Here is a 22,227-nt window from a genome sequence, read left to right as displayed (position 1 = left end):
TGGGTGCAATAATTGATTTCTATTAAATATAGACATTTAACACTTATTTTAACAAAAATATCACTTACAGTAGGCCTTTAATTATTGCAATTCTAAAGTATAAGTGGATAAATGTATTAAATTGGCTACTGACAGATTTAATGTTCGGCTCATTGCTCGAATGCAATGTTGACGTCCCAGTCGGACACGGTTTAAGACACATATATTTCGTTTTTAACCTGGAGGAAAACAAATTACACCCCCCTTAAACTTTGGAGTTTTATAAATTATATTCCAGAGCAACATTTGCCTCTCAGCTCAATGGAAATACGACAGGTGGCGGTAATGCGACCTTTTGGAGGTCAAAACAGACACCCAGAAAATGTAGAAGAAGAAACGGAATTCGGATAAAAAACAGAGTAGAAGAAGAAGCGCACAGTGCAACAACGTGGGTTCTGTAACTGTACTGTAGTTTCCCCACACATTTCTGTCTTAATCAATCGCACTACTACTATATTTGGAATTAGTTTCATTAGATATATTAGGTAGATGTTTAAATAAGAGGCTCGGGGGTGCTAGCAGGTAGAAACCCAAGTTAAACATGTTCTGATCCTCCATAGCTACTAATAAGGACAACAGGACACTGATACCTGTAAGTTTGATTACTTTCAATTGAAGTTATTCTGTATCATTATTAACTCGTAACAGTTTATGGAGTCGTAATAACGCTTGACGGTCCCAAAATGATAATCAGATAAGATGCTAGCCTAAGATTTAGCCTCGTAGATGTATTTTATCGATTGAAAATGTTAGAATCGAATCGATAAAATACATCTACGAGAGGCTAAATCTTAGGGTAATAAGATGCCACAGCTGTAGCCTCGGATACCGCAGGCGTCTCGTTTTCACAAGAAAAAGAAAGCACAGCTGTAATATACAGTACAGTAGTGAGTAGTCCGAGTAGTGTACAGTAGTCATAAGTTGGTTGATTGCTATGTCTTTCAGGTCTGAATAGACTGTGCTGATCATGGATGACACTGAACCAGAGCAGATGTCTCCTAATGAGGAAGATGAACCATTAGATGACACCAAGAACATTAAACTACCCAAGGCAGTTAGCTTATTTACAGGTGAGAATTGAGATTAAAAAAAACATTTCTTTGACCTAAAATGTTGTTTGTTGTGTGGATTGTACACAGGATTTTCATTCCCGCCAAGTGTGCTTTATTTCACATGTTTTTAATAGAATATGTTGTCCCTTGTATCCTTAGAAACACCCCTTGAGTCTGGGTATCACAAGTCCACCAGGACTTGTCTGCAGTATATCAGAGAAGCCATGCTGCATCATCGATGGAAAGAGGCTTCGGAGTACATGTCCAGCTATGCCCAATCACTAGAAGACACGGCACAAGGAGATGTGCCTCCATTGATGAATGAGGTTGGTGTGTGTCCATCAGAACACGAGTCAACATGAGTCATATGAGACATGACTCATATGACATTGTTGCACTAAAGTAGCAAAAATGGCAAATCTACTCGGATGTCACAATGCGACAAGTTGTGAGCTTGTACATCAGCTATTTTTGCACACAAATTGTAGTCCGGAATGGCCATATTCCCAAACATAGGAACACAAGGTTGAAAGTGATTTAAGTCTGTCTGTGGGTTTTATACAAATTCAACCAAAGAACTCTGTTGGATCAGAACGCAGATGGATCACATTTCCTGTAGAGCAAATAACTGCAATGGCTTTGGACACACAAGGCTTCCACTTTCCACCGAACAGCAGCGATATCGTAAATGAAAGTGCAGCATGCAAGGATGGCTTCCGTTCCTACTCTCTTCACAACACATGTTTTGTTTGTACTGCCTGTATGTATCCCAGGTCTATTGGAGAGTTGGCACTGAGATTCTGCACCATCATCACCAACATCCCAACTCAATGATGGATGCCCAGAACAGCTTCTATGCCCAAATGAAAAACGTGGGAGTTAAGGGTTATCTTTTGGTATGTATGACTTACTTGCGTGTCTAGAGCAGTGATAATAATAATAAAGAGTTACCAGACCGAACTAGTCTTGCGTAGCCATACTAATATCACTGCGTGGGCTGGCTAAGTGAGGCTAAGACCGAACCGTAATTAGGCTACTGGTTATATTCTCTCCATGAGGGCCCATGAACGAGAGTGTACATAACAATGAGGACAACAGAGTGACTTTCACACAGTTTTTATTTCTCACAAACACAAATTGAACACAACCTATACTTAACTGTATGTAAGTAAAATAAGACTTTGGCCTAACAATATCCATATTTTCAGAATGTTGCCTCATCTAGGTTTTTCAGCTCACTACTTTAAGTCAGCTTGCATACCACATTTTCTGCCATTTTGGCACACAATTGTCCATGTTATTTGCTGCCTTGTCTTCTCTCGACAACTCAAAAATACACGTGAACTTTGTATACAAATACAACACATCATGCCAGCTTGAAATCGGCACTAAATTGTGCATGGCTTCGACACACTACTGGCTCTGTTTTATAAACAAACATAATCCACTGTGACACTGTCGGCACAGGTTCGTACTTTAACTTTTAACTTGCCAGCATGTCTCATAATGATGTATACAGTCGGCCCACATAAAATGAAACAGGTTTAAGTTCGTACCCCGGACCAGATGGTGTAAATCCACCCAACTCTACAGAGGCCTAGTTTTTGTGCTGCATTTGCATCTCTAGTTTCCCATCTTTCAGATCTCTCTGGAACATGCATTCCACCTATTGGTGAACGGCCAGATCATGGAGGCACATCAACAGCTGTCTATTGCTGAGTGCTGGAGATATGGCAAGATATCACAGGCAGAGCATCAGAGGATTCGTCTGATCCAGGCCTACAAGGGCATGCTGGATTATATCATCTGGTGCGACAGAAAATCCAAACTGGCAGGTAACAGAATATTTAGAACAACACCACAACCCCTAAGAGTCTGTTATTTGTTACGATAGAGGGTATGCGCATGCATAAGGTGACTGGCAAATTGAGTGGCAAAGTGCCAAAGTGAGTTTAACGTTGTTTAACGTCGTTTAATGCATTCAGATAGGACTTTTCTGTTTGGATGTATGGGCTGACAGGCCAGAAAGTAGTTGTTTGCCACTCAGTAGGCGTTCCCACATAACTTCCGGGTATGATAATGATGTCACGCGCATAGCCTCTATACATTGAAAGCTCCAGTATCGTGTTGTACTGTCTGTTACCTACAGAGATACCTGATGAAGGTCATTTAGACCGAAACGTTGTCATCTAATAAAACTACTGCTCTATAAGTGAAAGACAGTGTGCGGGACCCTCTTCTTCTCTTGTAACCTACAGATGAAAATGTTTAATTGAAATATACCGTACAAGATAATTAGAGGGAAAAAAAGCAATGTTTAGGGCATGGATGTCTGCATGTTAGATTGATTAACTGTTACACCCCTAAACAGTTTCAGAAGAATCTGGTGTGGAAGCTGACCCAGAGATGCATCTCTACTTCAGAAAAGCCTCCGTGAGCCTTATGGGAATCCTCAACTCTCCAGGCATATGGGATCCCTTCATACTTTGTTACGTTGATGTAAGTTCTCATCACCTTCTCTATCCATTATCTCGAGTCAGTGCCAATACCAAAGGGATTTGCTAAAAATCTAATTGAAAGAAAAAGGCTACAATCATCCGAGTTGCTCCTGAGATACACCGGACCAGCCTGGTTTAGGCTTGAGGCACGGTGGAACCTCCCTTTACACAAATATTCTATTAAGATACTATAAATAAGCCACACTCACGATGTGGAATAGATTGTCTTCTCAAAATGTCAGCTACCAATTTCCAAGAAATAATACTTTTCTGCACTTTTACTTCAAAATGAGCTCTAGCTAGTCATTCTCTTGAAATATATTTCAGTTTTACAACATGTTTAAATCTATCTATAAATGCACCACATATCTGTACATCTGTCTGTACGTGTATACGTCTGTAATGCACGTAACTCGAGAACCGTTCGCACCACCGACTTCAAATTCGACACACACGTTCCACATCCCCGCAGGGACTCAGGGAGTGCAGTGCCCGGTGTCAAGTTGGTCAGACCCACGGTTGTCCAGAACCGCCACAAAAGGCCTCTCTGCCCGGGCTCTGGACAGGGCCCCTGCCCAGGCTCCATATATGGAGCTGGCCTGTTCTGACATCACAACACTCCATATTTGGCCATGTCTGACACAGAACTCTATATATAGAAATAAAGGGACATAGAGAGACAGATACAGAAATCTCCATATATGGGCATAAAAGGGACACAGACAGATGGGTGGAACGGGTACTCTGACATGGGTCAGAGTATCGCATAGCTGGGTGGGGCATGGATCTCCAACTTCCATTGTTACCGAATCTGTGCTCCACAGCCGGGCACCAGTCTAGTATTGTAAAAGATAACTTTTGTATTATGGCATGGTGAGTTAAAAAAATGGAGGCTCGAGTTTGAAAACAAAACCTCTGTTTGATATATTTGCAGATGCTGGAATTCTACAGTGATCTCGAGGGGGCTGAGAAGGTCTTGACTGACTATGCGTACGACAGCACGTTTCCACCCAATCCCAACGCATGTATCTACCTGTACCAGTTCTTGAAGCGGCATGACCGCCCAGAGAATCGGATGAATGTGTTGAAGGTAGAACCATTCAGACATAAATCTGATTCATACTTTGTTGCATGCCAGTGAGTGTCACGTGCATTCAAGATATATATTTTAGTAATACATTTGTTTGTGTGTCAAGTGTGTATTGCTTTCATATTAGTGCTACAAATATTGTCTTCTTGGCTATAACTATGAAAGTTAATGGGGTCTCAATAGACATTTTCTTTGACTTCCCTTTGTTTCAGACTCTCCACACACAAGTCCCCAGCCATGAGCTGATGCTGGAATACAGCACTCTGCTGCTTCAGTCAGGTAAACAAAGTGTATTTCAACGCCTCTTGAATGCATAATTCTACATTTCTATTTTAAATACATTTTATTTCATTATTTATATTTGAGAAATTCAAATGGGATACAAATGGAGATACATGTCATATAGTGATCATTATTTACATGTTTTTTTTCCCTCTGTTGTCCCATTGTTCCATAACACCCATCTCTTCTTTCCCAGACACAGAAGGTTGTGTCCAGACAGCATTAGAGGTTGTTCTGGATATGCTGGACTATGCCTGTTGGAAGAGCAGTTTGGCTGTATGGAGCCATTTGAAGACCACCATCATTAGATTAAAGCATCAGTATGTATGAGACATGAACCACACTTCCACTTTAAAAAAAATATCAAATCATGCAACAGTTAATTGAACTAATCATTTAATTGATTATAACCGATGTGTCAGGGTTCATTTGGTTAAAGCTTACTTTGGTATTTTAATTTCCTTTATAGAAATGGAACAGAATTTCGTAGCGTTGTTTCTGGAACGATGGCGACAAGGAAAGATTGGTGGCCCTCGTACCACTTCACAAGCTTTCATGCCCAGAACGATTATGCAGAGAACCTAGAGTTGATGAAAGTGAAGTCATTACTGGAAAGAAAGCTTTGCCCAGGTAAATACCCTCTGGAGCAGTTACTGTGGGTAATTTATTTTGATATTTTCTGTTTTTTAAAGAAAAGCGTTAAATACACTTGCTTGTAGGTCTATATTCCAATCATTGTTATAGTGTTAGTTCAGTAACATGGGTCTCCAGATCTCACCAGCTTTTTAGTAAACAAAAAAATTATTTTCAGTTCAGAATACCAATTGTACAGTCAGGAGAGACTCATATGATGATACGACAAAATTGAAACTGGGACAATAAACTTGAATTATCTTTGTAAGGTTCTCTCTCCTGAGTGGATTAAATGTGACTTTCTTTAGCTTTTAAATATTACAAACATGACTTGTCAGCAGCAGTCAAATAATTGTTAATGATCATTATTACATTTTACAGTTTGTGTACTAGTTGCTTGTACTATGTGTAGACTGTGATCATTGTGTTTTCTTGTTACAGGTCATTCTAGCTATGATGCCGCTGTGAGGAAAATCTACCCAGATGTTTCACCCCAAAAGAAGAAACAGAAAAGATCAAAGAATGACCCCAAGGAGTGACCCCAAAGAAACACAAAACCTGACCCTGGCCTTTACCCACAAAGCTGACCAGGTGGTCAAGTGGACATGGCAAAAAAAATAAGGGAGTTTTATTCCTTGACCATTTGTGCCTGGATTGCCTTTTCTAACCCTAACAACCAATATTAAACCCAGTATTGGAGATACTAAACTTGTCCAACCAGTTAGACACGGTTCTGCAAGTATGTTTACATCCTAGATTTCTCATTCGAATTGGGAAACAAAGTGTCAATGGGTCACAGCACAATCGGTCTCGAGACGTTCTGCCAAAGAACAACTTTATTTGGGGGAAATATAGGGAAATTATTAATGTATGGTACAGTGGTACCAGTGTGAAACTATTGCAGAGCCAAGTGGTTTAAGGAATGAGTACTGACTTGATACATGGACATGAAGTACAGTCCTCTATGGAGTTTGACAAGAGACTAAAATGATTGGTAGTACGAGTTATTTTTTTCACAAATGTTTTACATGCTAACTATAAGATCATATTGATCTATTGTATGAGCCCTGGCCCCCTGTTTTTGGGCATGTTAGAAAAAGTGGATTACAACTATACAATGGAGATGGTTGTTTTTTCTTTCACATTTTGCATTCTTTAGTGGTTGCTGAGCATTCCCTGGAACAGTGTTTTCATTCTCTAGAGACAGTAGAGATATGGCTCCATATAACTTGGATGAGCACAAAGTAAAGTACAGTACCTGATGTATCAACACGGCTTCCACAGGTCTACTGTAAAAACAATATTGCAACGTTTGGCACATTTCCCTGATAGATGCACTGGCATGTGAGTTGGACATTTCAGTGGAACATTGCAATTTTACGATACATGTCAAAGTACCATACAAGTGTACTGAATAAGAGATTACCATGCAATAAACAAAATGCACAGCAAAACCCTAAGTGTTCGTTTATCCGTTTGTAACTCTTGATTGTCACTTAACCGCATGAACCCTAGCATCTTTCTGGGCATATAACAGGCAAACATTCAGCGAATATAGACAAACTTGTAGCCTCGCCTCCTATTTGCATTAGTGATATTTGGTGTAGAGGGAAAATACTCAAATTAGGAGGGGGCCTATTATAGACCCAAGGGACTTTGGTCAATGTTGATTTGTTTTTACGTCCGGATACCCCATCCGGACGGCTTCAGACGCGTCTCCTCAGGAGACTTGGTTCTGAACCCATTTGAAGTAGTTAGATTCTACACAGCATGTCAACATTCCAGACAGGATACATCACAAATACCACTGATAGGAGACAGATGATAATTGAATGGCTGCAGGCACTGAAAAGATGCTTAACTTTCTGAGATCAAAGCTTCCGTAACATCTTCCTATAGATCAGTGATTCCAAAACTTCAGCTAGAAAAGCCCCAAACCTTAAATTTTTACAAAAATAAATGTGTTGCTATATGAGACACAGCCGATCTACAAGCTCACAATGAATAGGGACCAAATAAGAGCCCAGTCTATGATGTATTGATAGTGAGTCCACCAGTGGTGTCTCCCTCTATCATCTTTCCTACTGTCTGTCGTACCTATACGGTCTCCCTCTCAACTTTCCTATTGTCAGTCTCTGTTACACCATCTCAACGTGGAGTGGACTGATTATCTTATTAGAAGAAAGAAAAATAAAGGACAAACACACACACACACGTCCAGACATGCACACTAACAATGTGGGTCACCCGAGGGCTGTTAAAGCTAGACTTCACAAGGCTGAACAACAAAAGCCACCAGGCAATGTCAATGAAACACAACCCACTCTGCAGGTAAGTGCTTGCAAACAGTTTCTCCTTTTTAATGCTTCAAGTGAAAAAACTGACTTTGTACAACAATGTCTTAATAAAACTTGTGAAAACTTGTGACTATCATTATGCCGTGAAATCCAAAGCTCAGTCACAGAATTAGTATCACTATCCCTCCATTCAGTGTGTGCGCGCGCGTGCGTGCGTACGTGCAAAGTTCCGTTTTCAGCCGAGAAAAGATCCTTTGTTATTAAATGTTGATTCAACGGCCGACAATCTGGGCACTGCTTTGGTAAAAGAAAAAAGAAAAAAAAATTGTAAAAATAATTTACGTCACAAGAACCTTGGTGTTAATTTAACTCAAGAGTGTATGAATGTAAGAGTCAGATCATGTCAGAGTTCCTGTCAGTGTGGATGCCTGTGCAAACACAGAGTACACATACTCAGACCTGAGTCAAACAACATTTGAACAAAATGTGGGTGCCTGACAAGAGGATCCATCTCTATACTGTACATCAGTGGTTCTCAACCTTGTGGGTCAGGACCCCCCGTGAGACCCCCAGGGGGTCCCCCACATGAGTCATCCCCAGATGACCGTGAAGGACTTTTAAGATCTTTGTAATACCTAAGAAAGGAAAATAAATTTACTACATCAAAAGTAATCAATAAACTATACCATAAAATTAGTCAAACATTGGCGCAAATTGTGAAAATAGTCGATCAACAAGCCCGCGTTGCGAGGCGTTGTGAGCTTCACCTTACTCAACTCCTAAACTTCCAAGTGCTTGTGTCAAGGTGGGGGGTCCCCAGTTCAAATATGATTATGTTTGGGGGTCACGGCCTGAAAAGGTTGAGAACCACTGCTGTAGATCACAGCTAAACTAATTACACTGCTGTCACCCAAACACGCTGTACAACAAGCTGTTTCATAAAGACTTTCAGTAATGCAGAAGAACAGCCCAATTCCCAGACTGGCTGCCCTACAGCGGCTTGTCATTGGGTCATACAGGCAACACAGGTTTGACAGCCAGTTGGTCAGGAAACCAATCTGCCAGTCCTTGAGTCCCATCAGATGTCAGTCAGCAATCCAGCCAGTCTGTCAGTCTCTAAAGTCAAGCTGCCAGCTAGCCAACTAAATGAGAAGTCAGCTGATCAGCCAGTGAGCAAGTCAGTCGGCCATTGAGTCTGTGAGCTATACTGTATATACTTGGGTGTGCATCGTGCCACATACTGTATCAAAAAGGGCCGATCTTAAGCCCAAACCACACCGATAGTAGGGACTCCTTGGGACTAAACTGCTTTAAGGTCAACCACACCAATGAGTTGCATTGATGTGGTTGACCTTAAACGGTTTTGTCCCAAGGAGTCTCTACCACTGTGGTTTGGGCTTTAGAGCTCACAATGATCATTAAGTCCCGGATGACAACGCCAAGTCACAGATACTAAAGCATTTTTTACAGTCACCATGATTGCGCTGCAACGCACTGTCAGCTTGCAGATTGGCTAAAAATATAAATCAGGCTTTATGCCTATTCAGACAAAGGTGTCCGACTGTTGTCCAGGGAACAGAAGCAGCGATTTATGCTTCAGAAACGCAGCGATAGATGACGACCTCTTAACTATTGCCGCCGCAGGACTTGAAACGCCTGCCACCCTGTTGCGATGGTCCTTCTCCCACATGTGTGGCGAGTGGTGACCCTCCCCTCCACTTCCTCCTCCCTCACTCCTCCTGCCACTTCCTCCTCTTCGTCCTCGTCCTTTACAGGCCCACTCAGGAGCACTCAGGAGCTGGAGCATGTCTATGGGCCGGGGCTGATCCAGATACTGCCAGGGCCTCTTACCAGAGGTGTCCCTCAGTCCCACGCTGGCGTTGAACTTTTGGACCAGAAGGCGCATCATTTTCTTGTGTCCGTGGATGGCGGCGAGGTGGAGGGGTGTGTACCCACATGCAGACCTGCCATCGACATCCAGCGTCAAACCAGCTTTACTGACACCGTACCTAGAGCAAGAGAGCAAGGACGACAGGATTGATATTTGGTATTTTTTAAATAAATTATTGAATCCCTTCTTCATTCAGCAGTGGCTCAGGAGGTAGAGCAGCTGCTTGGGTATCAGGAGCTACCCGGGTTGATCCCCCCAGCTCTTCTGGGCTTGTGTTGACATGTCCTTGAGCAAGATATTGAACCACTAACTTCTCCCAGTGAGCAGGTTGATACTTTGCATGGTTTCCTCCACTGTTACTTTGTAAATGGGTGAATGCAATGGACGTTGTAATGTGCTTTGGCTAAAGGTACTATCGCACCATTTACCAAACATGCATACATTCAAAATAAATACAATTCAAAGCCTCAGTAGTATTTAGTTTGCATTTCGGCACTTTTGCTTTATCTAACCACTTAAGCCCTATTCTAATACTTCACCACACACATCGAAGATAACCGAGCTACAAGCTCTACAAGCTCAATGGCCAAAATGGGGACACCAGAAAGTGGTTAAGAAATAATACATTCAAGTAAGCACCACTAGTGCCAATATCTAATGGAAAAGCATGACCTCAAGTATAATATACCAGTGTTTCCTTATGACATTTATGATGATTAGAAAACAAAGACCATGAAAACGACATTGTTACTAAGAGCCGACGCTGGCCATTGCTAGGCCTATGTTACAGGTAGGGTAAAGAGGGTGGATCATCTGTTCAGATTACTGTTGTCTTCATAGACATATAAAGGCAGACGCCTCTTCCGGCTCTGGGGTGCGTGTCAAAATTGAAGGCACAGTTTTCCCAAGATTCCTTGCGAAGCATAGCGGAAGCATGAGCGGAAGTAATGGAAGTCCCAGAAAAGACACGTTGTGATTGGCCAGTAGTCAGTTGAGTGACAGCGAGAGACATGGAGGAGTCGAATGAGTGACGTCACTTGCGCAGCAACGCAGCGTGCCTTCAGTGCTTGCCTATGGCACTTCCGCTTGACATCCTGCCTTCAATGGAGACACGTCGCTCCAATGAACTGCAGCAGCCAATGAGTCAGCTATATTTTTTAATATCTATGGTTGTCATGAGATACCTGCACACCTCTCAGCCAAACACAAATGCAAAGTTGGGTCTAACTGTGGTGGAACTGACAATACACTGCAGAACTATTTCCGTTCCGTGCTTGCGATGTGTTTTTTACAGCTTTATCATATTGTAGGTCTCCAACGTTTTTCAGGAGACTCCGTTTTCAGTGCGTTTCTAATGAAAAATACATTTTGAAGTATTAGCAGCAGTATTTCTAATTCCAACGCATATTGAGTAGTAGTCGTGTCATCCGTAGTAGAAGTATAAGTTGTAGTAGTAGTAGTAGTATAGTAGTTAGCACCATTATTAGTTGTAGTAGTAGTACATTTGGTAGAGGTAGAAGTAGCAAGAGTAGTAACTGTAGTAGTAGTACTTGTAGAGATAATAGTAGCAGCAGTCATAAATGTAGTAGTATTACTTGTAGTAGAGCAGTAGAGTACCGTAGTAGAAGTAGCAGCAGTATTGGAAATGTAGTAGTACTGTACTTGTAGCAGAGGTAGCATTATTAATAGTAGTACTTGAAGTAACAGCAGTAATTGTACTTGTCGTAGTAGTAGTTATATCTGTTTGCCTCAGCCGGTCAATAATTGTGTTAAGCCCTATCCTAACTTATAGGCCCCATCCGAACTTTAAAATAAAGTCAAACAGTTACATAAAGTGTGTAGTAAGGGCATTTTATCAGGTATTTGACCAATCTGGGAACTAAATCGTTACCAAGAAATGTCTTCACCAATGTGTTTCTAAAGGTGTCTAATAACATATACTAAAAGTTTGAAATTCAACTCCTGTGGGAAATTGAGTTATTAGCATAATATGTGACCATACCCTTAACATCCTATATAAAGCAAAAAAGTCCAAATTTCATCATTCTTTAAGTAGCATGTGACATATGAAACTAGGGGGTTTTCATGATTCTGAATCCATTCCAAGCATTAGTTTTGCACAAAAAACACTCCTTGGGCTAAATTAGGCCATATCCACTTGACCAAATGTGCTGACCTCATCACGTTTGTGAGGCCGTTTTCCTCCCAAGGAGTGTTTTTTGTGCAAAACTAATGCTTGGAATGGATTCAGAATCTTGAAAACCCCCTAGTTTCATATGTCACATGCTACTTAAAGAATGATGAAATTTGGACTTTTTTGCCTTATATAGGATGTTAAGGGTATGGTCACATATTATGCTAATAACTCAATTTCCCACAGGAGTTGAATTTCAAACTTTTAGTACATGTTATTAGACACCTTTAGAAAAACATTGGTGAAGAAATTTCTTGGTAACGATTTAGTTCCCAGATTTTCATAGATTTCTCTTACTAACTTGACTTTGGTGTGTGTGTATGTGCGTACAGTATTACCATAAGGTATTGAGGACACGGTGGTCTCCGTGTTTGGCGATCCAGTGCAGGACAGTGTATCCTGAGATGAAGTCTCGTCTGTTGAGAAGGGAAGGGTCTTCTCTGAACAGAGAGTAGATGTCTGTCCAAGACCCCGCCGCACCTTTCACCAGCCAGTCATGTTCCTTACGGTCCAGAGGAACCAACGACTGGAAACACACATGCGAAGATTTTAATTTACAAGCTCAGTGCGATGTGCTGTGAGCTATTTTAGCTATAGTAATAATTGTGACAGGACTAACCTCTCGATTGAAGTCAGAGGCGTCGTGAGCAGTGGAACAAGGAGAGGTGGTGGTGATGGCCGCAATGGCGGTAGCAGGGAGTCCCTTCTTTCCTCCCACTACCGTTTCATGGCATCCGTCCTCCTCTTCCTCTGCCTCTGCCAGGTCCCTGTAGCTGTGGCAGCGAGGGGGAGTGGAGCAGGACGACAGGGACGAGTTGGAGAAATGGTGGCTCATGCTGAGGGAGGATGAGATGAGGGTGAGACGATCCTGGCGGGACGATTTCGCTCCTGAAACATATAGACCTTTGTTGAGTATTCAGTTCTGATTGGTCAGTTAAAGCAGTGGTTCTCGCAGTGGTCCTGTAGGGGGTTCCAGGGGGTCTGTTCCTCAGCAAAATGAGGAACAGTTTAAACACTTAATCCCTATTGTATTTATTAGCTGTGCGTGTTCACCTGGCTATTTTTTGAAAAATGTAGACAAAACTTGACAAAGGCTGCAGACTTTGGGAGTCCGCGGCCAAATACATAACAATTTGGGGGGTGACGTGAAAATGTTTGAGAACCACTGAATTAAGGAATTATCTGGTCTGCCATTTCTGAATAATGGACCTGATATTCTGCCTTTGTTTACAGTACATTGGCTGTTAGTGTTCATGCAAATGGTAATAAATACTTAAATCAATATTGTGTTTGTGTCACGAGTTAGTGCTATGGAAATGGTAACCTATCCTCCTTGGTGTGTCTAATTTAGGGAAGGCCCTGTCTGTTTGTACAAAGGAATTATTGCTGTGGTAACGGCAGTCGGCCGCAGCTCTGTGCCTGGGTGTGAGTGTGGACTATCCAGTTGCAAACCAGAGTTTTAGGATTCTGTTGCAAGAGGCTGCAAGTCGTTGCATTGTGAATCTTTACAGTGTTTCAACAACAGGTTTTCAGTCAGTCAGTAAAGAACTTTGACTACTCTAGAAGGACCCCAGAGTCTGGCAAATATACAGTATCGCTGCTGTCGGGCAGAAACCTCTTATCTCCATATTCTAACTTTTTGGGTTGTTTTTTTTCCAAAATGAATGCTCTGCTTGATCATACTACAGCGCTGCGTCACACAAAAGCATCAAAAGTAGCAGATCTGCAAGCTTGAATCTGCTGATTTAGTCATTTTTGGAATTTGAATCCTGAAAAGTAACAGTTTTGGACATATGAGGTTTCCACCCGACAGAGACGATATATATCTTTTTTGTAAAGGTGTTTTTTTCCACATGCGACTTAAAAGGTGGTGAAACCTCCTTCACCTTTCCTTCCCCGCTTCTCTTCTTCCTCTGGCCCGGACAAGGAGTCGTCGAGGCCGGCGCCGAGACTGCGACACATCCTGCTTCTCAGTCGGCTGCTGATACGCCTGGCGACCGCCGGACGCTTTCGCACCGTCAGAGAGGAGGTGGAACCCTCACTGGACTCCTCCTGGCTGTCATGGAGATGACCTGTGGAAATGTGGTTAAGAGCGTGTTGAAATGTAGACACCAAAAGGAGCGGTCAAGGGTTAAATGAATCTGCGTGACGTGTGCAGCCTCGTCTGTAGGTTTCCATGGAGCCAAGGACCCTGGCACATGCTCACTCCATGTGTACATTAGATGTTGACATCCGGGCAGTACATGGCACAGGTCACCTAACAGCTTTGGCATGCTTCTGCATGCTCATTAATTATGTTTACATTAGATGTTGATAACCTAGGAGTAGGTCCTAGATGCACAGGATCTTCAAGCACCTTAAGCAGAATATGTTGTGTACATGTTGATTTTCAAATTATTATTGGGTCTCTCTCTCTCTCTCTCTGAGGAGATGTAACAATAAAGACCACCTTGAACAAGAGTGAAAGCTGGAGATACAGAGAGAGCAAGAGGCGGAGAGAGGGAGAGAAGACAGAGCGAGGGAGAGGTAAGATAAAGGCTGATAGAGCAAGCAATACTTTCTTACATAGAAATAGAGCTCAAAACAGAGGAGACAAAAGAAGAAGTCAAAGTCAAAGTCAGAAATTGAGACTATCACTTAACCAGTGATTCTCAACCCTTTTAATTTCAAGGCCCCCCATATGATATGCATTAGGCCACAGGCCCCCATTTGTTATGATTTTTTTTTAATCATTCATTAGACCACAATCTAAAATGTTGACACAATTTGGTGTGATAATAAACTGTGAAACCGATCAAAGTAGGCACTGTTGTTATGTCCTCTACTTGTACCTGTAATAATTAAGAAGATTTGACGGTCTCCTTTTGCTCCTATACTACATTTCCCCCGTCCCTCTTTAGCTGAAGCTGTGGAACTCAACAAAACTGACAGCAAGCTTATTATGGTTATATCATGCAATAAAGCCAACAGCTTGTTTCTACTGCGGTCCATTAACATGTATATGACTATGCGCCATCTCTTTAGTTAAATGTACTTACTCCATTAGCTAAGCTGCTCTATAATTGAACATTATGAAAATGTGTCTCTCCAAACAAACGGAGACAGTGACGCTTTTTAGTTTTTTAGCTGAAGCCATGTAATTAAGCATCATATCAGTGTGTCTCTCGTTTATCTTCACAGCACCATTTCAGAAAGCACAACTCCATGTGGGGATCTTGTCTGTTGGTGTTTTTCAATTTCTGGGAAAGAGGGACGTAAACGGGGGGGGGCGGGAACAGGAACTATACACGCAAAAGGAAGAACGTGTCTGGGACCCCCTGAAGGACCCCTGGGGGCCCCCAGACCTTATACTGAGAACCACTGTCTTAATAAATCACTTGACCAATGAGTTACTTAAATGTCCAACCAAGCCAAACCAGTGATACAGGGAGGGACCAGTTCCAATTAATGCCATACCTGTGGAGTGCTGCCATGACGCTACGCTGGCAGGAGCATCTTCATTGTCCAGGAGATGGCCAGTGGAATGATGCCACGGCGCTGTTATTTTCCTCTCAGAGCGGTGCATCAGAGACAGAAGTCTGGTCTCCTCAGCTCGCTTTTGTACTGGCTGGACTTTGGTCTCAGCTGCAGCCTCACCTAGGATTGATTGATTGATTGATTACTTTATTAGTCAAAAATGTAAACGGCACAGAGGTGCAAACAATGTCCGGGGGACTGGTTTCCATGGTGGTCCTATATTCAATTCATCAACACAGCATAGAATATTAACAATTTAATACACATCAACAAATACTAGCTATATTGAGAGTAGAAAAAAGAAAAGACGGTGACAGTGTGTGACCCCTAATTTCAAGGTGATTTAATATCCATCTCCACTTGTAGTTTTCAGACAGATGCGTTTTTAGGCCCGTTTTGAAAGAAGCCAGTGATCACATCCTTAATGGATGATTTCAGGGCATTCCACATTTTGGTGGCAGTGTAGTAGAATGAATATTGTCCCATATGTGTACTCAATTAACCAGATTACCAGATCAAGTTAAATAAAAGAAAATAAACTTTAATCAATGTAAAATGGATTTGTTTGTCCAACTATTGGTCACTACATCTGTGATCATTGGTCTAGGACTCTCCTCCAGAATTGGGATTAGCATCAGATCCAAGGATCTGGTATCGGTTGGGTGGTCACATCTCTGCACGGGTCTGAGCCTATAATTCATTTCTATTTTGCTTTTGTTTGTTTTAATTATTTTACTTTTCCTCAGTGTGCTTCTGGCTGCTTTTCTTCGAAGGGAACTCTGGGATGTGTAGTATTAAAACGCTCTTGATAAGACAAAGTTAATTATAAATGTAACATACATAATAAATGCATAAATACATGACAAATGGAGGTGAACTGCCCATTCTCCAAAACCACGAAGTAGCTACCTTCATCGATGTTTAGTGATTCATCACTGTTGCTCCACTCTGATGCTCTAGCAGAGCCAGACTGGGGCCAGTCACTAGTGGGGTACTCTGCTGGAGAGACACACATGGGACTGCTGTGGCTGGAAGACATCCCCTCTCCTGGTCCGAGCCCCCTTGGCCCAGATGTCCCTGGGTCTGGATCAAGCCCCGTGCCTGGCCTTGCTCCTGGATTTAACTGTTGTTCTGGATTAGGCCCAACTTGTGTCAACTTTGCAGGGTCACACTGGGAGCTGGGGTGGTTAAGGTCTGGATCAAGCCCTGTGCCTGGCCTTGCTCCTGGATTTAACTGTTGTTCTGGATTAGGCCCAACTTGTGTCAACTTTGCAGGGTCACACTGGGAGCTGGGGTGGTTAAGGTGGGCGCTTAGATGGCGTTGACTATGAGGTCCGATGCAATGAGCTCTATCCAACGATGAGAGCATGTAGTTTTCGGCTTCTAAGGGCAGGCTGCGTCTAAGTGGGTTTGAGTCCACTGGAGCCGATGCGAGCTGCATCCCCGAGCCAGCAACCTGCCCAAACCCTGAGCTCCACCCTGTGGTTTGGGATGACACCCATTCCCCACCTGAGCCCTCGATGTGAATAGCTGGAATGTTGTGCACCTGGGAGCTCAGGGTGCTACAGTTTCTCTCAGAACTCAGTCCCGAGGCAGTCAGAGAGGAAACGGCGCCCAGCGATGATGAAAGAGCAGGGGCGTTGGAGATGCATGGCGAGGAAGAGGAGATGGCTCTGTTCATGTGTTCAAGAGGAACGTTCAGTGGCCATGCACCTCTTTCAACCGCTTCTGAACATGGCCTCCTTGGGATCTCCAATTCTTCTTCCTCCTGTTCATCATCATCATCATCATCATAAGAGACGGCCGTTTTGTAGCTTTGTCTGTGCCTGGCATGCCGAGTTATTTGGAGCTGGTCGCTGTGATGAAGAGGCACACCTGCTGTTTGTTGTCGTTCAGCTTCAATAAACTTGAGACATGCTTCTCTCCTTTTCTCTGTGTTCTGCTGGGGGGTTTCTCCATGCCTTTCCTGAGCTTTTGTGGGAGGTAGGTGAGGAGGGCAGGAAGCCTGATCTTTCTGGGTGTCAATCTGTCCTCTAGGCTGTCCCAATTTAGCACCCACGTCAGCAGCAGACTGGTCTCTAGCACTCTGGTCAAGAAAACCAATAGTAATATGTTCTGTTTTGTCATAACCATGACTATTATTGTTCCCTGGTGGAGAGGTGGGCTTGGTGCTGCTATAATATGGGACCAGCTGCTCTGGGACTGTGCTGCTGACCAGGGGCACTTGTTGCTGCTGTGGTGCGTCCTCAGTGCTGTGACTGCTGTCATGTGGGTAGGAGGGGTGGAGAGACTGAAGAGGCGATATCCCCAAATTAAGATTAGTCTCCCCCGCGTTATTGTTGTTGTTTACGACGATCCCGGCCGACGGAAGGATTTCTGGGAGGTGGACAGCTCCCATTCCCGTTGTCTCCCTCGGCGGGGGCGGTTTCTCCCCGTGCCGTGACGACGTTTTCTCCGGGTTTCGGTTCACATCGCGCGGGGAGCGGTCCCACCGCCCAGCGGCGGTCTGCGTCTGGTCGCTTTTTCTCCCGGCATGGTGCTGCTTCTTGGAAGGCTCACTGGAAGAGACCACCACCCGGGGGAGGACCCCGCCACTGCCACCGGTGGTGGTGCCTCTAAACTTCTTCCTCAGCGCAACATACCTCACCCCGTCCTCTTGTCGGACGGTGGCGACGGAGTTGACGAACTGTTTGAAGAGTTCTCTGTGGTGCGCCTGGTTGTCGTTGTCCCGCAGGAAGGCGGCGAAGTGAGCCAACAGCTCGGCGTTCTTCACCTTGCCGCCGTTGCTCTGGAGAAAGTACAGAACCGCGTCCTGCGTGAACTCTGTGGCCATTATTAGTATTATTCCGGAGTTCCTATGCTCTTCTTTTCGCCCAAGTTACAAAGCAAAGGTCGCTGCTGTGGTTTCATCATGTCAGTCAGTGTGTGTGTGTGGAAACATAACTCCACCCACACTGACAGTACTCCACCCCCCACCTCAGTATGAGATTTAATTCTGCATGGTTGCACCTGCAGGCTGCCTGCATACCTGGAGTGCCTGCATGCCATTACTGCCTGACTCAGTAAAATTCAATAGGCCTAGCCGCCTAGGACCTGGGTGGTGTAAAAGTGGTACTTTTTGGTAGAATAAATGTTAAATAACTTTATTCTAGAAAATCTAGAGTGTTTGTTAGAGGTCTCCCTGTCTCTCCAGTGCTTTTGTTAAACAGAAAATTAATTATTCCCCCCCAATCTAATTCAGCTTTGTTAGGGTGTATTTGATCATGTATTCTAATGCAAATTATCACTAGGACAGAATCGACGGATAAGGCAAATTAATTAGCCTACAACATGCACAATTGCTACAAACACAGTCACTACTATTCACTAGTAATTTGAGCAAACTAAACAAAAATGGCTGGAAAAAATGTCAGTGGGGGTTCTCTCTCGACTGAACCACCTGGAAATGTATGTTCTCTTTACTAAAGCGTTAGAGATGGGATGGGGGTTAACAAACACTAAAGCAGTTGACAGAAAAACGTTATTTTAACCAAAATATTTAGCACCTTAATCATGGGCTGTAATTTTGTAAACTTTATTCATGACCAATGTATGCTAGTTTTGTCCTCTAGTACACCAGTTATCCTTAATTTCAATTAAGGAACCCCAGTTTTATATTAGGCCACACAATGGACCCCATGTGATACTGTTGGTCCAAAACTTGCAATATCCTCCAAGGAAGCCAGGAGGACCCCACAGTGAGAACCATTGGGGGTTCAGGTTCCCATTACACATAACTGGATATAAAAATTGCACAGCATTAAACCTCTGAATGCATTTCCCCCACAGCTGTGTAGTTTTGTTCCTTGAGTTAAAGTCCAAGTAGGTTCCTTGTATAGCAGTAGTCAGGTGCCATGTTGCAACTCCTTGCAACTGCCATTGGGAATAGGTTGCCAGTAGTTGCATGTTAGGGCCTAAAGCCCTAACTACACCATAGGGTCTGGTGTAGTTAGGGCTTTAGGCCCTAACCACACAACTCCTTGCAAAATGCATTGGTGTGACATGCCTTAAAACGGTTTTGTTGCAAGGAGTTGCGACTAGTGATGGTTTGGGCCTTAGGATACTTGTCGAACAACTAAAAACACTGATGATTCTACAGCATGGTCAACAACTTGGCATGTCCCCAAACTACATACTTTCAGTTCAGTGTTTAAGAACCCTACTTTGCCATGAATGGAGTAATGAGTAAATTGTTAATTAAAATACATTTTAATACACAGAACATAAACATTTACATAAAAATACATCTACACTAATATAAAACGTTAAAATGTTCAGGTTGGAGTTTTCATGCTGCAGGCCTGGATGTTAGCCTCCGTTTCACCAGTGTCACAGCCATATGGATCCCTTGTGGAGTGACGATTCTGTGCCTGTTGGTCTTAGACAGCCGGGAAGCCTCCAGACCCACCACTTGAAGCAGAATCCTTTTTGGACAGCCACATTGGCCTGCCAGGGAGACTCTTCCAGTCCCATCAGAACCACCCTGAAGAGACATTTCATGATAAATACACTTGTTTTATAGTGGGATTCAAATTAGGCTATATCATTTTCATGTACCACACAACAAAATACCCGATTTAAACATAAAACTTCAGTTATATTTCTTCTAAAATAGCCCATCTACAATGCAATGTGTTGTGATGCAATTCATATAGATTTTAAACAAGCTTTCAAATCTTTGCTGAAGAATGGCACTGTACTGACCTCTTTTATAGCTCTGTAGATGAAGGTGGAGTGAGCCCTTGCTCTCATCTTCTTTGGTTGTTTCATTTTCCTTGTTCCTCTAACAGGGGCCTTCATCACTCTATCGTTTGTAAATGCAGGAAGATTGAAACAAACTGGTGCAACAGGCAGTGGCTCTTTCAAATGCAGTTGAAGAAGAAAGTGGTGAGAGAATAAAACAAGTTCCATTTAAAACAGATTTGTGCAGTTAGGCTGGATTGCTTTCACCTGCACGGCCCACACTGATTCGTTACGGTTCACATTCAAACCAGCAAACCTGAGCATGATTGGACGGTGGATGAGATGTTTTTGTCTGTTTTTTTAATTGCTCTACTTGACCAAAAAGGCCTTCAGGATTGAGTCAACCCATGGACTCAGGATGGATCAGCCCTGAATGGGAATTATGTGTTTGAGTGTGATGTGAAGGAAACTGTCAAATGTGTCAATATTTCTGCCTTTACTTTCAGTGGCCTGTTGTAATATAAAAAGACAAAACTATGACAATTACACAATCATTTTTCCTAAATTATTGAGAGATTGTCACAACATCAATTTCAGCAAATAAACTGTATGTGTTAACTGAATTAGCAGCGCACACAATCATCTGTGCTTCGAGCAAACAACATAATATCATGGTTCCTCTTTGGTTGGCCACTGAAGGATGAGCACAGAGCATGTATTAGCCAATCTTCATTGGTAAGAGGAATGGTTGGAAGAAATGAGAGCTGGTGTGCTCATCCAAACAAAATTGATTCAGGTACAGGGTAGAGAAATTAAGAAATATCCAGACACTGAAAGATAAACTCCCAATATTTGATTAAGGATGCCTGATGCAGGATGCATCGGTCCATATGACTCAAATATCTATAATGACATCTGTAAGGGAACCATAGATTAACTACTACCAGCCTGTAGATTAACGAGTGATGAGGAGCTTGTCCCTGTCCTGAGCTGACCACCAGCTCCACAGCGACTCTTACAGGTCATTAGCTGCACCTGCAAGACACACTGCAGCAGCCTGCCCAATGCAAAAAGCATGACTTTAGTAGTAGTGTGAAAGATCAGGGTGAGCAAATTAATCTTAGTTTGCAACTTTGCATGTGATGATGACAATGTACATAGAGGATGCCAGCCTGTAAAAAAAAAAGAAATACCGGTAGATAAAAAAAATGATTCTCCCAATAAATGAATTGTGATTTGTCTCTGTTTTTAAGATTTAAGTTATCTTTTAATCATCATGTTAAATATGATTAGTGCCTGTAAGTTGCCCTCACACACGCACTACGCTCGTGCGCACACACACACACACACACACACACACACACACACACACACACACGTACTGCCACACGGTCGAAAGAGCTGCGCACGTTCTCGGCTGCGCGCAGCATAAAGCTTGAGTTTTTAGACAGCTGGTGGATGGAAATTAAGCTCCGCCTCCGCTGAATTCTTGCGCGACGGCCAGATTCCCGGAAACGCTCTCCTCCGCTCAAGTCTTCCGCGGAGGTGGAGCTTCTTTTCCATCCACCAGCTGTCTAAAAACTCAAGCTTTAAGCTGCGCGCAGCTTAAGAAGTGCGCAGCTTAAGACCGTTTTGCGCTAAGGTGTGGAGACGGTGACACGCAGGTGCACGCGCATGCACATACATTGTCAATATCAATTTCATTATTATTCACCATAACTGAACTGGGAAAAGTGAATACCACCCCAAAAAACTGCGCTTTTTGACTCTGAGGGCAAAAGGACATGTGCTCAAGCCTCACTTGGGCTCTAGCTGTGCACATGCCTGAACATGACAGCATCCGTCTACTCTAGGGTGACATTCCACTCACCAACCCCTTTCCCTCTATCATCCTAGCCCAGTTTCTAGGTACAGGATGTGCTGCTCAGACTTGTTTGACAGCACTTGTATCATGTGGGATGGTATATTAGGTCATGTGAGTCATTCTCAGTGTTAGAAATAATAACCAGATCA

At 43.0% G+C, this 22,227-nt stretch overlaps 2 protein-coding genes and 1 long non-coding RNA gene across 5 annotated transcripts; 1 reads left to right on the top strand and 2 right to left on the bottom strand.

The window, feature by feature from the left end:
• Positions 1–392: 392 nt before the first annotated feature.
• Positions 393–9,394, top strand: taf1a (TATA box binding protein (TBP)-associated factor, RNA polymerase I, A). 3 transcript variants are annotated; one of them, XR_013791981.1, is made up of 12 exons: positions 393–631; positions 985–1,109; positions 1,251–1,417; positions 1,865–1,987; positions 2,734–2,926; positions 3,463–3,590; positions 4,524–4,679; positions 4,892–4,958; positions 5,158–5,281; positions 5,431–5,591; positions 6,036–9,206; positions 9,265–9,394. XR_013791981.1 is itself a non-coding variant. In XM_079525142.1 (11 exons), exons 2-11 carry the CDS (start codon positions 1,007–1,009, stop codon positions 6,131–6,133), a joined length of 1,314 nt encoding a protein of 437 aa, XP_079381268.1. In that variant the 5' UTR covers positions 393–631; positions 985–1,006; the 3' UTR covers positions 6,134–7,798. The 3 variants fall into 3 exon arrangements, 2 of the variants coding, with proteins under 2 accessions (XP_079381268.1, XP_079381267.1); XM_079525142.1 differs by lacking the exon at positions 9,265–9,394 and having other exon boundaries at positions 5,164–5,281; positions 6,036–7,798; XM_079525141.1 differs by lacking the exon at positions 9,265–9,394 and having other exon boundaries at positions 393–635; positions 995–1,109; positions 6,036–7,798.
• Positions 7,927–18,515, bottom strand: sowahb (sosondowah ankyrin repeat domain family member B). Its single transcript, XM_079525140.1, has 6 exons — positions 16,402–18,515; positions 15,433–15,612; positions 13,863–14,048; positions 12,596–12,864; positions 12,315–12,502; positions 7,927–9,900 (listed from the first exon to the last, which is right to left on the bottom strand). The coding sequence occupies exons 1-6, from the start codon at positions 18,323–18,325 to the stop codon at positions 9,435–9,437; spliced, it is 3,213 nt and encodes a 1,070-aa protein (XP_079381266.1). The 5' UTR covers positions 18,326–18,515; the 3' UTR covers positions 7,927–9,434.
• Positions 18,516–19,721: 1,206 nt separating this feature from the next.
• Positions 19,722–20,535, bottom strand: LOC306939145. The gene is made up of 2 exons (XR_013791841.1): positions 20,236–20,535; positions 19,722–20,014 (listed from the first exon to the last, which is right to left on the bottom strand). It is a non-coding gene; the product is annotated as an uncharacterized lncRNA (long non-coding RNA).
• Between the last annotated feature and the right edge of the window lie 1,692 nt (positions 20,536–22,227).

Source organism: Electrona antarctica, assembly GCF_951216825.1.
Source record: "Electrona antarctica genome assembly, chromosome: 16".
Classification (NCBI taxonomy): domain Eukaryota; kingdom Metazoa; phylum Chordata; class Actinopteri; order Myctophiformes; family Myctophidae; genus Electrona; species Electrona antarctica.
Note: the sequence above shows the minus strand (reverse complement) of the source record. Positions and strands in the feature narration are given on the sequence as shown.

Coding starts and splice junctions, on each gene's coding strand:
- taf1a (XM_079525141.1), top strand. CDS start 1,007: ATGGATGACACTGAACCAGAGCAGATGTCTCCTAATGAGGAAGATGAA. Junction 3,591..4,523: donor TCATACTTTGTTACGTTGAT/GTAAGTTCTCAT, acceptor ATATATTTGCAG/ATGCTGGAATTCTACAGTGA. Junction 5,282..5,430: donor ATCATTAGATTAAAGCATCA/GTATGTATGAGA, acceptor TTTCCTTTATAG/AAATGGAACAGAATTTCGTA.
- sowahb (XM_079525140.1), bottom strand. CDS start 18,325: ATGGCCACAGAGTTCACGCAGGACGCGGTTCTGTACTTTCTCCAGAGC. Junction 14,049..15,432: donor GTCATGGCAGCACTCCACAG/GTATGGCATTAA, acceptor ACATTTCCACAG/GTCATCTCCATGACAGCCAG. Junction 12,865..13,862: donor AGAGAAGCGGGGAAGGAAAG/GTGAAGGAGGTT, acceptor TATATGTTTCAG/GAGCGAAATCGTCCCGCCAG.